The sequence below is a fragment of the Oryx dammah genome, unplaced genomic scaffold (genome assembly GCF_014754425.2).
Source record: "Oryx dammah isolate SB20612 unplaced genomic scaffold, SCBI_Odam_1.1 HiC_scaffold_17, whole genome shotgun sequence".
Lineage (NCBI taxonomy): Eukaryota > Metazoa > Chordata > Mammalia > Artiodactyla > Bovidae > Oryx > Oryx dammah.
The window spans coordinates 21,545,002-21,559,093 of record NW_024070201.1 but is presented as its reverse complement, the minus strand read 5'-3'; the positions used below and the strand labels follow the sequence as shown (position 1 = coordinate 21,559,093).

Genomic DNA, 14,092 nt, shown 5'->3' with positions numbered 1-14,092 from the left:
CACAGGGAATTATAGCCATTATCTTGTAATAACTTATAAGGGAGTGCAATCCATAAAAACACTGAATCACTATGTCATAATCCTAAAACTAATATAATATTATAAATCAATTATCCTTCAACTTAAAAAAGTTAAAACTTCACATGAAAAAAGAACTCCAGATCTTTGGATATTATGGGTACCAAACCCCTCAGTGTGCCCAAGCTGGCCCGAGGCAGCAGGCTTTTGCCAGTTGCAAACATAGGGACCTGCTCTAATAATACAGTGACACTCAGCAGCTACCACAGCTGGGCTCTGGCCAAGGTGTCACACAGCAGCACTGCTTTCTTAAATTATCCTGTTACTACAGTAATGTTTAAAAATATTCCTAATAGAGTAGGGATGGTGTTTCCTATCTTGTTCATCACTAAACCAGCCAATCGTAAAGGAAATCAATCCTCAATATTCACTGGTAGGGCTGATGCTGAAACTCCAATACTTGATGCGAAGAACCAACTCATTGGAAAAGACCCTGATGCTGGGAAAGACTGAGGGCTGAAGGGGGCGACAGAGGATGAGATGGTTGGATGACATCACTGACTCAAAGGACATGAGTTTGGGCAAACTCAGGGAGATGGTGAAGGACAGGGAAGCCTGGTGTGCTGCAGTCCATGGGATTGCAAAGAATCAGACATGACTAAGCGACTGAACAACGACAAAATCCAGTTAACACTGTATGTTCAATAAATATTTGTTAAATAGCTGCATGAACAAATAAATGAAGGGCATTTGGTAAGGATTAATAAATAATTCATAGAACTTGAGCTGCAACCACCATCCCTTCATCTAAGTAGTGTTTCCTTCAGATATTCTTAAAAGGTTAAACATAAATTTACCCTACAATCCAGCAACTCCACTCCAAGGAGTCTACCCAAAAGAAATGAAGACATATGTCAGTACAAAGAATTGTCCTCAAATGTTCATAAACCGTGCTCTCAAAGCTATGTCTATGTCTTAATCCCAGAGTCCATTAATGTGACCATATTTAGTAAAAAGGTCTTCACTGATATATTCATGCCCTTGAGATGAGTTCACCCTGGGTTATCTGGGTGGGCCTTAATCCAATGCCAATTGTCCTTGTAAGAGACAGAAGGGAAGACATGGACACATGAAGGCCATGTGAAGCTGGAGCTAGGCAGCCCCAAGCCAAGGAATGCCCGAAGCCGCCAGAGCTGGAGAGAGCAAGAGTTCACCCAAGACCCCGTGCAGGGAGCATGGTCCTGCTGATACCTTAATTTCACACGTCTAACTTTCGGAACTAGGAGAGAGTAAATTTTTGTTAAGCCACAAACTTTGTGGTAATTTGTACTGGCAGCCCTAGAAAACTAATATAGTCTCTAAAGAATAATAACACCCTCAGATGTTCTCTAACAGCAGGGTGACCAAGACGAAAATCAGAATCAGTAAACCATTTTTCAGTCTTGGGAAATAGGTTTAGTTTTCCTGGGGAGTTTCAGATAGAAACTGAAACTTTTTTTTTTCTGAAAGAAACTTCAGAAAGAAACGATGATGAGCAATTTACAAATCTATACTATAATCAATCTAGTCGGATAATGGGTTGTGTATATGTGTTTGTAGAGAGGGTACAAAAAAGCTAAAATTTAACCTTCTTTAACAGAAAGGTGATAAAATAAGTGAAATGAAAAAATGACAAAAAGGCAACAGAAAAATGTTATTTAGAAATATGAAGGTAGATGGCAGATGCGGGAGCCAGGTCAGAAGCCAGTAGGAACCTGAAACGTCCTGTCATTGTCTAAAGATTCTTCAACCACTATGTCAAGCGACACGCTTCTCTTTCTTCATATGATGAAGATCAGGGACCTAAACTCATCTGAAAACCTAGAGAGGCACCACTTGTTCCCACTGGAATGGCACGTTTTGCAGCAATCATTGCATATGGATTACATAAATGGAAGAGCAGCAGAAATATCAAAATGTCTGTTCACCTGACCCACATGCGTGTGGCAGTCCAAGGCTTTGTTGGGGGAGCAATGACTCTTGATACGGGCGATTCCCTGTATCAAGAATTCTGGGCAAAACCTAAACCTTAGAAGAGGAGATGCCATCTTGGTCCTGGTGGTGCTTGCTTTAGTTAGACATCTCATATTGAGGTTACAATGTTTCTGTTGAAAATAAATTGTTTGGGTCAGACAAGAACACGGTAATTTGAATACTGGCTTCCTTTCTTGCAGGCTTGATTTGCCTGGTGACCAAGTTACTCGTGACTAGTTCACTAGCTAGGTCACTCAGGGGAGTCAGATTAGCACAACATAAACATATCACTTTTAAATATATTTGCTAGTGTTACCCGTCCACCTTCTTAAACCCTTCTGATGAAATTAGTTTTAAAGAAAACAACATGCCAATCCTGAAAATGCTCCCAGTGGCTGCAGAATAATCATATGCTTTTGATGTAATGTGGGAATCCTATTTACCCCACTTAGTTTAACTCTCTGACGGCCTTGTGGACTAAGTACGGTTTTAAGGGCTGGTAGGCGCTTGAGGAATCCTTTCAGAACACTGCATGGAATACAACATTATAAACCTCCTGAATGTCTATGTGTGTTTTTAAACCAAACCTAAAAAAGCTGGTAACAGCCACTTTGAAGTATAACTTATTTTAGAATCGTAGTTGTAAACATGAGAATAACTTAACTGTAGATCCCTTTTAGCTCTTTTGTAATTGCAAAATTATATTTTGCTGCTGTTATATTAGAATAATTGTAAATGTTATTTTGAAATAGAAATATGCATTTTAAGTGCTAATGCAAAGGTAAATGAAAAACACTTTTAAAATGTGTGCAGTATGTTCATTTTCTCTAAAAGAATCATAAATTTAAAAATTGCCTATAATGAAAGTGATTTACGAGCAAGCTGGTTTGGTCAGACAGTATGCAAACTTTGGTATACTACAAACTTTGCTGTGCTGTATTGATGAAATTCTCTTGTCTAACCTGAATTCACATTCCATGGTGATAATATGGTAAATGTAGTGTTATTAAAGAAAGTGAACACATCAAAAAAAAAGAGAGAGATGAAAAGTGAAATTAGTCACTCAGTCATTTCTGACTGTTTGTAACCCCATGGACTATAGCCCACCAGGCTCCTCTGTCCATGGAATTCTCCAGGCAAGAATACTGGAATGAGCTGCCATTTCCTTCTCCAGAGGATCTTCCCGACTCAGGGATCAAACCTCGGTCTCCTGAATTGGAGGCAGATTCTTTATCATCTGAGCCACCAGGGAAGCCCAAAGAAATATAAAGGTAAATACCAAAAGAAATAATAGTTTAAAGGCTGTGTTGCCTCTTGGGAGTGGACCTCAGATAAAGGCTGAGCAGGTCACCATAAGCCACGAATTAATATTCTAAAGTATATACTATTACTGTAATAAAAATTAAATTAATAATATAAAACCATCTACATAGTAGAGAAAGGCTAGACTGAGTCAGAATCCTGGTTCCAATCCCAGTTCTGCTGCTTACTAACATATGAACTTAGGGAGCAACTCAACTTACTGAGCCTCAGTTTCTTCATCTGGAAAATAGAGGAGTAAAAGCACCTACCTCATAAGGTGGTCCTAAGAATTAAATGGGACAACATGCGAAAGACACTAAGCACCATGCCAGTCTCATGATACCGTAATATTAACAAATGCTGCTTTTTTGGTTTTGTTTTCAATTTTGCCACCACTAAAGTTTTAGCAGAACTAATTGGTGAACAAACCATTTCAATCCTGCCTTGTGAGAGTCATTATCAACTTAATTATACATATCTGTACACTCATCTCCCTTCCCGGAACTCTTAAGCATCTGTAGTCCTTACTGATTAAATTTAGCATGGTCTCAGAAACAGTTTTATGTTGTTTTCGAGTTGTTTTGCCCATGGAAGTCATCTCCCACTCTGTATTCTGTTTCTTCTTACTCCCTACACTCCTACTTATACATTAGGTAACACAAAAAAACCTGCTGATGTGTATATATACATATATATATATATATAGAGAGAGAGAGAGAGATAGAACACACCTTCCCTAAAAGGGTTATACTTACTGTCTTATAACTGTGTCCAGCCAAGAAGAATTTGCTTCAGGAACTTTTAAACATGCCAAAGCTGAAGCTTTTATAATGAAGTCATTGACGGAAATTTTGCTTTTTCCTTCTAACATCTGCAAAGGAAAGAAATCATTATAGTTTCTTAAATTCTCTTCTTGAAGACTGAAACTATATAATCTTGAGAAGGTGGGAGGGGATGGATATACAAATGTCCTGAGGTAAAAAGGATGAAAAGAAACCAAAAGTTGTTTCTTTTTCATCTTTTCTAATGTAGACCATTACACCTGTTAAATTTCCTGCTAAGGGCTGTTCTAGCTGCATCTGTAAGTTACAAAATAACTAAGCACTAAGTAGGTATGAAGACAAAGCAAACACTGTTTCTTACCTACCTGAAGAGACCCAAGTAGTCTCAAAGAATCATAGTGACTATGTGAGGCTAAAATGGATCCATGGCAAAGTTGACTTTAACGATAAGCTTTAATCAAGGGTTAGAAAATGAAAATGCTCCAGGATATTTTCTGCAAGTTAAAATTAAGATGACATCCACTTTCCATCATCAACTGGCATTTATAACAAAATACAATACAGGGACAAAAACGTAAATATTCAGTGAAGGAAAACAAGATTTTTAGAATTTATAGAGGTGGAATTTCCAGACCTTTTACCTTATTAAGTTCTTTCCGTACCAACAAAACTTCTCCCATATTGACATCAATAGAAAGGTAATAATGAGGTATGGTTTGCTTAGATTGCATTAACCGCTGTGCAATGACCTGAAATCAAGAGATTAAAAAATCAATTATCTTCAGTTGAGATGAGACATTATCTACTCAGGGCTCTGTTTGCCCCTTTATCCTGCTCCCTGGTGATGCTTACCCGAAGTATTATTAGAACTGAAAGATGTAGGACTGTAGCACAACTTAGCCCCTGTAATAGTATTTAATCAGAACACAGTGTTTGTGTATTCTGAAAATTCAACTGGCCAAACCAAACATTTACTAAATGAATCATCAAAGATCCACAATTTTAAAAACGTCTCTTCTTAATGTTTTAAACTATGAATGCAACTGAACAATCAGAGTAAAGATGCCCCCAACAGCTTGAGGTCTGGAGTTACGGTAATACTCTTACTCGGCGAATGTTGCTGATTGGGATATCTGTGAAGACACCTGTAGGAACTGGAGCCACTCCTGGACTCGGGGGAGGCACAGCAGCTGCTGGAGTCTAGAGAGATGTAAAAAGGTTCTTAGTAACTGTGGCTTAGTCTTAGCATCAGCAACTGTGAACTACTGTTAGTGATCCTTTTACAGATGGCAAAGTAAAAATTAAAGGGCTTACAGAAAAATAACTATTTCTATCCCAAGGGAGCAAAAGGGACTCAGATCTGGAATGTGCTTCTTTAAAACTTGTTTTTAATTTTCATACTTGGAATTGGGTAATCAGATTTTAAGTGTCATTTTTCTATGACTAGTTTCCATCAAAATAATTTTTTTGCACTATTTTCCTCAAGAAAAACAATCAAAGCATCTTAAATTGAAAAGATTGAGATAAATACAAAGAAGGTACTGTATTCTCATGAAGAGCGTCAATAAAAAATAGCGACAAATCTTTCATTTTAAAGCAAACATCTAAATAACTAAATCATTATCCTTACTTATAGCTGATTATCTTAGCACCTTTGCTGATGAGAGTTGACTATGTGGATTTAATCCCTCTGTGGACTAATTAACCACATAAAACTCAAATCCAAGTCAAGCATGCTTAAAAATAGTGTCTGAGTGAGATAATATGTTAGGAAAATTTTAGTATCTCTACTCAAAAAACAAAAACAACTTTGAAGGATTTCAATGTACTATAGCATCTTTGGGGCTTCCCTCATAGCTCAGTTGGTGAAGAATCTGCCTGCAATGCAGGAGACTAGGGTTAAATTCCTGGGTTGGGAAAATCCTCTGGAGAAGGAAATGGCAACCCACTCCAGTATCCCAGCCTGGAGAATCCCATGGACAGGGGAGCCTGGCAGGCTACAGTCCATGGGATTGCAACAGTCGGACATGACTTAGCACCTAAACCATCACCGTAGCATCTTTGCTTTTGTGTATGAATAACAACACATTCATACTTATATATTGTCAGCCAGTAAAATCAGACAAAGAAAACACAGCACTGATTCAGTGATTTCACTCACTGTATGCAAGGGTCTAACAGGCTGGATAAAGCACTCTGCAAAGGAGGCTGCAACCAGAATTTAAAAGCCGAACAGAACTCACAGGAGCAGCTTTAGCAGGCACAAAGGAGTCAATGTCCTTCTTGACGATTCTGCCATCTGGTCCGGTCCCTGGAGGAGACACAGAAATACCACGTAGGGGAGAGTGAACTGCGGATTCCTCAAGGAAATCAGCACTGCGATCCAGAAGCACAAGCTCCTAGAGGTTCTCTACCACCAACCCTCTGAAGGGGCCACTGCCTCAACCATGCCCCTTAAATATTTCTCTAAAAAATACCAGCTTCGGTCACCTCCTCTTGGTTAGCTCCAAAACACCCTTTCTGAACTCTGAAAAGATCTCATTTCCGTTCTACATTCATTTGATGTTAAAAGAATTATCTTTCTACAGACATGATAACGATTATTTTGGACAAATTGGGTAACTTTTTTTTTTTTTTTACCATGAAATAGCATGAATAACTTTCAAATGCAATGATCTCATCTGTTAGAATCATTCAATCCATATGTGGTCTCCATCATTCACAACTTTCTCATAGCAGCCAAGGCTCTATACTGGCTTGTGTTACGAGATTATGAAGGAAATAGCCATCATGTTACACATAAAGAAAGATCTTCAAAGTTCCCTCAACAAGGCTTAGTTTTACTTTCATTCAGTTTGTTTCCTCCTCCCATTCATTCATGGCCTCTTAGGTTTAACATTACACCTAAGTAGATAATCCTGAATGTTAATTCTAAGGAGATTCAGTATTAAAATACCCTTTACCCTTGCACACTTCTAAAAAAAAAATTTGGTCAAATTGATTCATCTTCCTCCAAAGAATGACTTTTAAAAGGATTCTTGTGTGCAGTTCGTCCCAAGTCCTTTCCTTCATTACGAAAACTGGTTGGCTAAGACTGTGTATTACCAGGAGCTTAGAACAGAGGCAGCAGTACTATGAGATCACCTTCATTATAAAGGACAGAAACCATAGCCTTCCTTTGCAACCACGGCTAATCTCAAACCCTGTAGTTCCTTAAGACGAGGAAACTGCAGGACCTGTCTTATGCTTATCTTCAGCCACCCATAAGAACTCCCTATTAGGAGTTGGTAGAAATCTCTGAAATTATTTTGCCTATCTCCCTAGGAAGACGTAACAGGTCATCATTAGGCAGTATAGTATAAAAGGAAGATCACTAGACTAGGAGTGTAGGGCTGCTGTCAAATATGAACTAGACACATGACTACAGTCACTTAATCTCATCTGCTCTTAGTCTCATCTGTAGGACAGATTGTCATACCAGCCCCCGCTCATGGGTATGTCATGAAGATAAAATGGGACAGTCATGTGAGAATGCTCTGCATCAAAGAAATATAAACCATAATGTGGGTAGCTCTGAGACAATCAAACTCTGAACATCAGGGTTAGGCTTTCAAACAGCTTCTCCCAAAATGATCACATTTTGGTCAAATTTAGCGAGCAACCTGTCCCTTGGGAAGGGGGTAGGGGTGAGGATTGGAGATTGAGTGCAATAATCAACGGCCAATGATACAATCCAGCTTTCCAGGTGGCGCAGTGGTAAAGAATCTGCCTGCTAATGCGGGAGATGCAAGAGATGTATAGGTCAGGAAGATCCCCTGGAGAAGGAAATGGCAACCCACTCCAGTATTCTTGCCTGGAAAACTTCATGGACAGAGGAGCCTGGCAGGCTCAAAGAGTCGGACATGACTGGGCAACTGAGCACACACATACAATGGTATAATCAACCATGCCTGTAAAGGGGCAACCACACCCCTATAAAAATAAAAACTCCTGAACCAGACCTGGAGGGTTTCTGGGTTGGTGAACATATTAATGTGCCAAGGGATGGTGCTCCCACAAGGGCACCCATGCTCTCTGATGCATCTCTTCCATTTGACTGTTCCTGAGTTGTATCTTTTACAATAAATAGGCAACAGTAAAGTGCTTTGCTGAGTTCTGTGAATCATTCTAATGATTATCAAACCTGAGGGCGGGGGGGGGGGGGTCTTAGGAACTTCTGGTTTATAGCCCATGGAAAAGAAATATGGGTGGTCCCCAGGACTCGCAACTGGCCCCTGAAATGAGGGCAGACTTGTGGGACTGGACCCTTAAACCTGTGGAGTCTGATGCTAACTCTGGAGAGTTAGTGTCAGAATAGGATTGAACTGTTGGTTACCCGGGTGGTGTCATAGAACTGACTGATGGTCTGGAAAAAAACATTACATTTCATGTTAGAGTTGGGTGTCAGAAAAACACTAACTGCTGATCCTCTCAGCTCACTTATTTTAAGCCATTCCTTCCACCCACTGCAAAATTTCTTCCACTTCATCAAGACTGACTCCTCCACTCTCATCATCTGTTGTGAGCCTCCTGTCCTCACTTCCTCCCTACACTCTACGGATCATTGTTACCATCACTGTCCGGGCAAGCTTTGTAACATGTGCCTTCTCAGTGCCAGCACCACAGTTGTTTAATATTGCTGGGAGAAACAAGTACACACCTAGCTGACTGACTGTACTATAAATCAGAGACATAAATCTAAAATAGACTCACAAAACTACCCAGAAGATAACTTGTTTCTCCTGAAGTCACTTTCACAATCTCAAAGAACAGTATTCCACACTCTCTAACTTCAGACCTTCCCACACTAATTCTACCACAAGTCCCCTCACTTTATACGTTTTGGCCATGCTGAGCAGCTTGCAGGATCTCTGTTCCCCAACCAGGGACTGAACCCAGGCCACAGTAGTCAAAGCACCAAGTCCTAACCAATAAACCACCAGGGAATTCCTCAGTTCAGTTCAGTTCAGTCGCTCAGTCGTGTCCGACTCTTTGCGACCCCATGAATCGCAGCACGCCAGGCCTCCCTGTCCATCACCATCTCCCAGAGTTCACTCAGACTCATGTCCATCGAGTCCGTGATGCCATCCAGCCATCTCATCCTCGGTCGTCCCTTTCTCCTCCTGCCCCCAATCCCTCCTCCTAGCTCACTTTATATTTTACCTAACAAATAGCAGCAACCAGAGAAGTTCTACCCTCATCTGCTGCCACCAAACCTATAAAACCACCCCATATTCTCTTCCCTCCTATAAAAACAGACAAACTGTCCCAATACCTACCCAAGAGCAATCTCATCCCCTTTTACATCTAAGAACTTTGTTCCTTGCCAAATTATTCTGCATCATCAATTTATCCCTTTATGTTAGACAACTGGTTCTCAACAAGGCAATTCTGCAGTTTTGCCAGGGGGGCATCTGGCAATGTTTGAAATGTTTTCTGGTCGTTACAGTGGGGGATGCTACTACCATGTAGCGAGTAAGAGCCAAGGATGCTGCTAGACATGCTACAATGCAGAGGAACCCACCCTCGCTCTGCCAAGAAGAGCTGTTATTTAGTCACTAAGTCATGTCTAAACCTTTTGCCACCCCATGGACTGCAGCACGCCAGGCTCTTCTGTCCATAGGATTTCCCAGGCAAGAATACTAGAGTGAATTGTCATTTCCTTCTCCAGGGGATCTTCCCAACCCAGGGACTGCAACCATGTCTCCTGCATTGGCAGGTGGATACTTTACCACTAAGTCGCCAGTTCTGTTCAGTTACTCAGTCATGTCCAACTCTTTGTGAACCCATGGACCGCAACACAACAGGCCTCCCTGTCCATCACCAACTCCCAGAGTTTACCCAAATTCATGTCCACTGAGTCGGTGATGCCATCCAACCATCTCATCCTCTGTCATCCCCTTCTCCTCCTGCCTTCAATCTTTCCCAGCATCAGGGTCTTTCCCATGAGTCAGCTCTTCACAATAGGTGGCCAAAGTATTGGAACTTCAGCTTCAGCATCAGTCCTTCCAATGAATACTCACGACTCATCTCCTTTAGGATGGACTGGCTGGATCTCCTTGCAGTCCAAGGGACTCTCAAGAGTCTTCTCCAACACCACAGTTCAAAAGCATCAATTCTTCAGTGCTCAGTTTTCTCTGCAGGGCAACTTGCACATCCATACGTGACTACTGGAAAAACCATAGCTTTGATTAGACGACCTCTCTTGGCAAAGTAATGTCTCTGCTTTTTAATATGCTGTCTAGGTTGGTCATAACTTTTCTTCCAAGAAGCAAGTGTCTTTTAATGTCATGGCTGCAGTCACCACCTGCAGTGATTTTGGAGCCCCCAAAAATAAAGTCTGTCACTGTTTCCACTGTTGCCCCATCTATGAAGAGATGGGACCAGATGCCATGATCTTACTTTTCTGAATGTTGAATTTTAAACCAACTTTTCACTCTCCTCTTTCACTTTCATCAAGAGGCTCTTTAGTTCTTCTTCGCTTTCTGCCATAAGGGTGGTGTCATTTGCACATCTGAGGTTACTGACATTTCTCCCAGCAATCTTGATTCCAGCTTGTGCTTCATCCAGTCCAGCATTTCACATGATGTACTCTGCATATAAATTAAATAAGCAGGGTGAAAATATACAGCCTTGATGTACTCCTTTCCTGATTTGGAACCAGTCTGTTGTTCCATGTCCGGTTATAACTGTTGCTTCCTCACCTGCATACAGATTTCTCAGGAGGCAGGTCAGGTGGTCTAGTATTCCTATCTCTTTCAGAATTTTCCACAGTTTGTTGTTATCCACAGTCAAAGGGTTTGGCATAGTCAATAAAGCAGAAATAGATGTTTTTCTGGAACACTCTTGCTTTTTCGATGATCCAACAGATGTTGGCAATTTGATCTCTGGTTATTCTCCCTTTTCAAATACCAGCTTGAACATCTGGAAGTTCCTGGTTCACATACTGATGAAGCCTGGCTTGGAGAATTTTGAGCATTACTTTATGAGTCAGTGAGATGAGTGCAATTGTGTGGTAGCTTGAGCATTCTTTGGCATTGCCTTTCTTAGGGATTGGAATGAAAATGACCTTTTCCAGTCCTGTGGCCACTGCCGAGTTTTCCAAATTTGCTGGCATATTGAGTACAGCACTTTCACAGAATCATCTTTTAGGATTTGAAATAGCTCAACTGGAATTCCATTACCTCCTCTAGCTTTGTCCGTAGTGATGCTTCCTAAGGCCCACTCGACTTCGCATTCCAGGATGTCTGGCTCCAGGGGAGTGATCACACCATCGTGGTTATCAAGATCATGAAGATCATGATCATGGGTCATGAAGATCTTTTTTGTGTGGTTCTGTATATTCTTGCCACCTCTTCTCAATATCTTCTGCTTCTGTTAGGTCCCTACCATTTCTGTCCTCTATTGTGACCATCTTTGCATAAAAAGTTCCCTTGGTATCTCTAATTTTCTTGAAGAGATCTCGAGTCTTTCCCATTCTCTTGTTTTCCTCTATTTCTCAGCACTGATCACTGAAGAAGGCTTTCTTGTCTCTCCTTACTCTTCTTTGGGAAGTTTGCATTCAGATGGGTATTATCTTTCCTTTTCTTCTTTGCCTTTCACTTCTCTTCTTTTCATAGCTGTTTGTAAGGTATCCTCAGAGAACCATTTTGCCCTTTTTGCATTTCTTTTTCTTGGGGATGGTCTTGATCACTGCCTCCTGTACAATGTCACAAAACTCCATCCATAGTTCTTCAGGCACTCTATCAGATTTAATCCCTTGAATCTATTTTTCATTTCCACGTATAGGTATAAGGGATTTGATTTAGGTCATACCTGAATGGTCTAGTGGTTTTTCCCTACTTTCAATTTCAGTCTGAATTCGGCAATAAGGAGTTATGATCTGGGCCGCAGTCAGCTCCTGGTCTTGTTTTTATTGACTGTATAGAGCTTCTCCATCTTTGGCTGCAAAGAATATAATCAATCTCATTTCAGTATTGACCATCTGGTGGTATCCATTTGTAGAGTCTTCTCTTGTGTTGTTGGAAGAGGGTGTTTGCTATGACCAGTGCATTCTCTTGGCAAAACTCTATTAGCCTTTGGCCTGCTTCATTCTGTACTCCAACGCCAAATTTGCCCATTACTCCAGGTATTTCTTGACTTCCTACTTTTGTATTCCAGTCCCCTATAAAGAAAAGGACATCTTTTTGGATGTTAGCTCTTGTAGGGTCTTGTAGGTCTTCACAGAACTGTTCAACTTTAGCTTCTTCAGCATTATTGGTAGGGGCCTAGACTTGGATTACTGTGATATTGAATGGTTTGCCTTGGAAACGAACAGAGATCATTCTGCCATTTTTCAGACTGCATCCAAGTACTGCATTTTGGGCTCTTCTGTTGACTATGATGGCTACTCCATCTCTTCTAAGGGATTCCTGCCCACAGTAGTAGATATAATGGTCATCTGAGTTAAATTCATCCATTCCAGTCCATTTTAGTTTGGTGATTCCTAAAATGTCAATGTTCACTCTTGCCACCTCCTGTTTGACCACTTTCAATTTGCCTTGATTCACGGACCTAATATTCCAGGTTTCTATACAATATTGCTTTTTACAGCATTGAACTTTACTTCCATCACCTGTTACATCCACAGCTGGGCGTTGTTTTTGCTTTGGCTCCATCTCTTTGTTCTTTCTGGAATTATTTCTCCACTGATCTCCAGCAGCATATTGGGCACCTACCGACCCAGGAGTTCATCTTTCAGGGTCCTATCTTTTTGCCTTTTCATACTATTCATGGGGTTCTCAAAGCAAGAATACTGAAGTGGTTTGCCACCAGAGAAGCCCACAAACAAAGAATTACCTGGTGAAAAATGTCAGCAGTGCCACAGCTGAGAAACTCGGCACTAGGCCTGTTCTACCACCACTCATTTTCTAAAGCCCTTTCTTAAGCCCATATCCTCCCGAAAGTTACATCTCTATCTCTATGCCTTTCTTCGCAGCAAAAGCTCTTGACTAAGTTCCCACAATGCTATCTCCACTTCTTCATTCACTTTTCACCCTATCCAGACTGTCACTGCACTATCTTTTGAAGTCACTATTGTTGAGTCCTCATATCCAGTCCCTCACTAAGTTCTGTTGATTCTGCCACAAACTATGTTGAGGCTGTCCATTTCTTTCCATTTCTATTCTCATCACCTTTGTCTAAACCACCATCAACTCCAGCAACATCTTAACAGACACTTTTGCTTTCATTTAATCCATTTGCACAGAACAGCCAAAATAATCTTTTAAATATATAAATGATTTTATGCCACTTCTTCATTTTAATTTTAATCTTTCAATGGCTTCCTGCTCTACTTAAAATAAAATTTAAACTCTATCATAACCTGTAAAGTCTTTTATGTTCTTAGCCCTGAGTTTCTTTCTACCCTCATTTCCTACCACTCTGCTCACTATGCTCCATTAACACTGGCTTCCTTTCTTTGCCTCAAACACACCAAGCTCTCTCCCCTTCAGGCTGGTCTTTGCCCAGAATGCTTCTCTTGCAGTTCTTCACATGGTTGGCTCATAGCTGCCTTCTCATCTTTCAGGTCAGATCAAATTTTACCTCGTCAAAAAGATCTTCCCCAACCATCCTGTCCAAAAGTGGTCATGCGTGCATGTGTGTGCTGCGCTGAGTTGCTCAGTCGTGTCTGACTCCTTGCGACCCCATGGACTGCTGGGATCCTCTGTCCATGAAATTGTACAGGCAAGAATCCTGGAGTGGGCTGCCATTTCCTATTCCAGGGACCGTCCTGACCCAAGGATTGAATCTGTGTCTCCTATACTGGCAGGCAAATTCTTTACCACTGTGCCACCTGGGAAACCCATGACAGAGAGCTACCCTGTTTGTGACCTCCTAGCATAACACTTAGTTTATTTATTTGTTAGCATTCAAATCATATTATTTAATAAGCTATT

At 40.9% G+C, this 14,092-nt stretch overlaps 1 protein-coding gene and 1 pseudogene across 1 annotated transcript in view; one reads left to right on the top strand and one right to left on the bottom strand.

Moving 5' to 3' along the window:
* Window positions 1–14,092, bottom strand: part of DLAT (dihydrolipoamide S-acetyltransferase) — a 31,830-nt gene that overhangs the window by 5,729 nt on the left and 12,009 nt on the right. Inside the window, exons 8-11 of the mRNA XM_040257950.1 lie at window positions 6,359–6,426; window positions 5,223–5,315; window positions 4,757–4,864; window positions 4,089–4,204 (exon numbers count right to left, since the gene is read on the bottom strand). Coding sequence (XP_040113884.1) covers window positions 4,089–4,204; window positions 4,757–4,864; window positions 5,223–5,315; window positions 6,359–6,426 — 385 coding nt within the window. The remainder of the gene's footprint in view (window positions 1–4,088; window positions 4,205–4,756; window positions 4,865–5,222; window positions 5,316–6,358; window positions 6,427–14,092) is intronic.
* LOC120876249 lies at window positions 1,797–2,299 on the top strand (annotated as a pseudogene).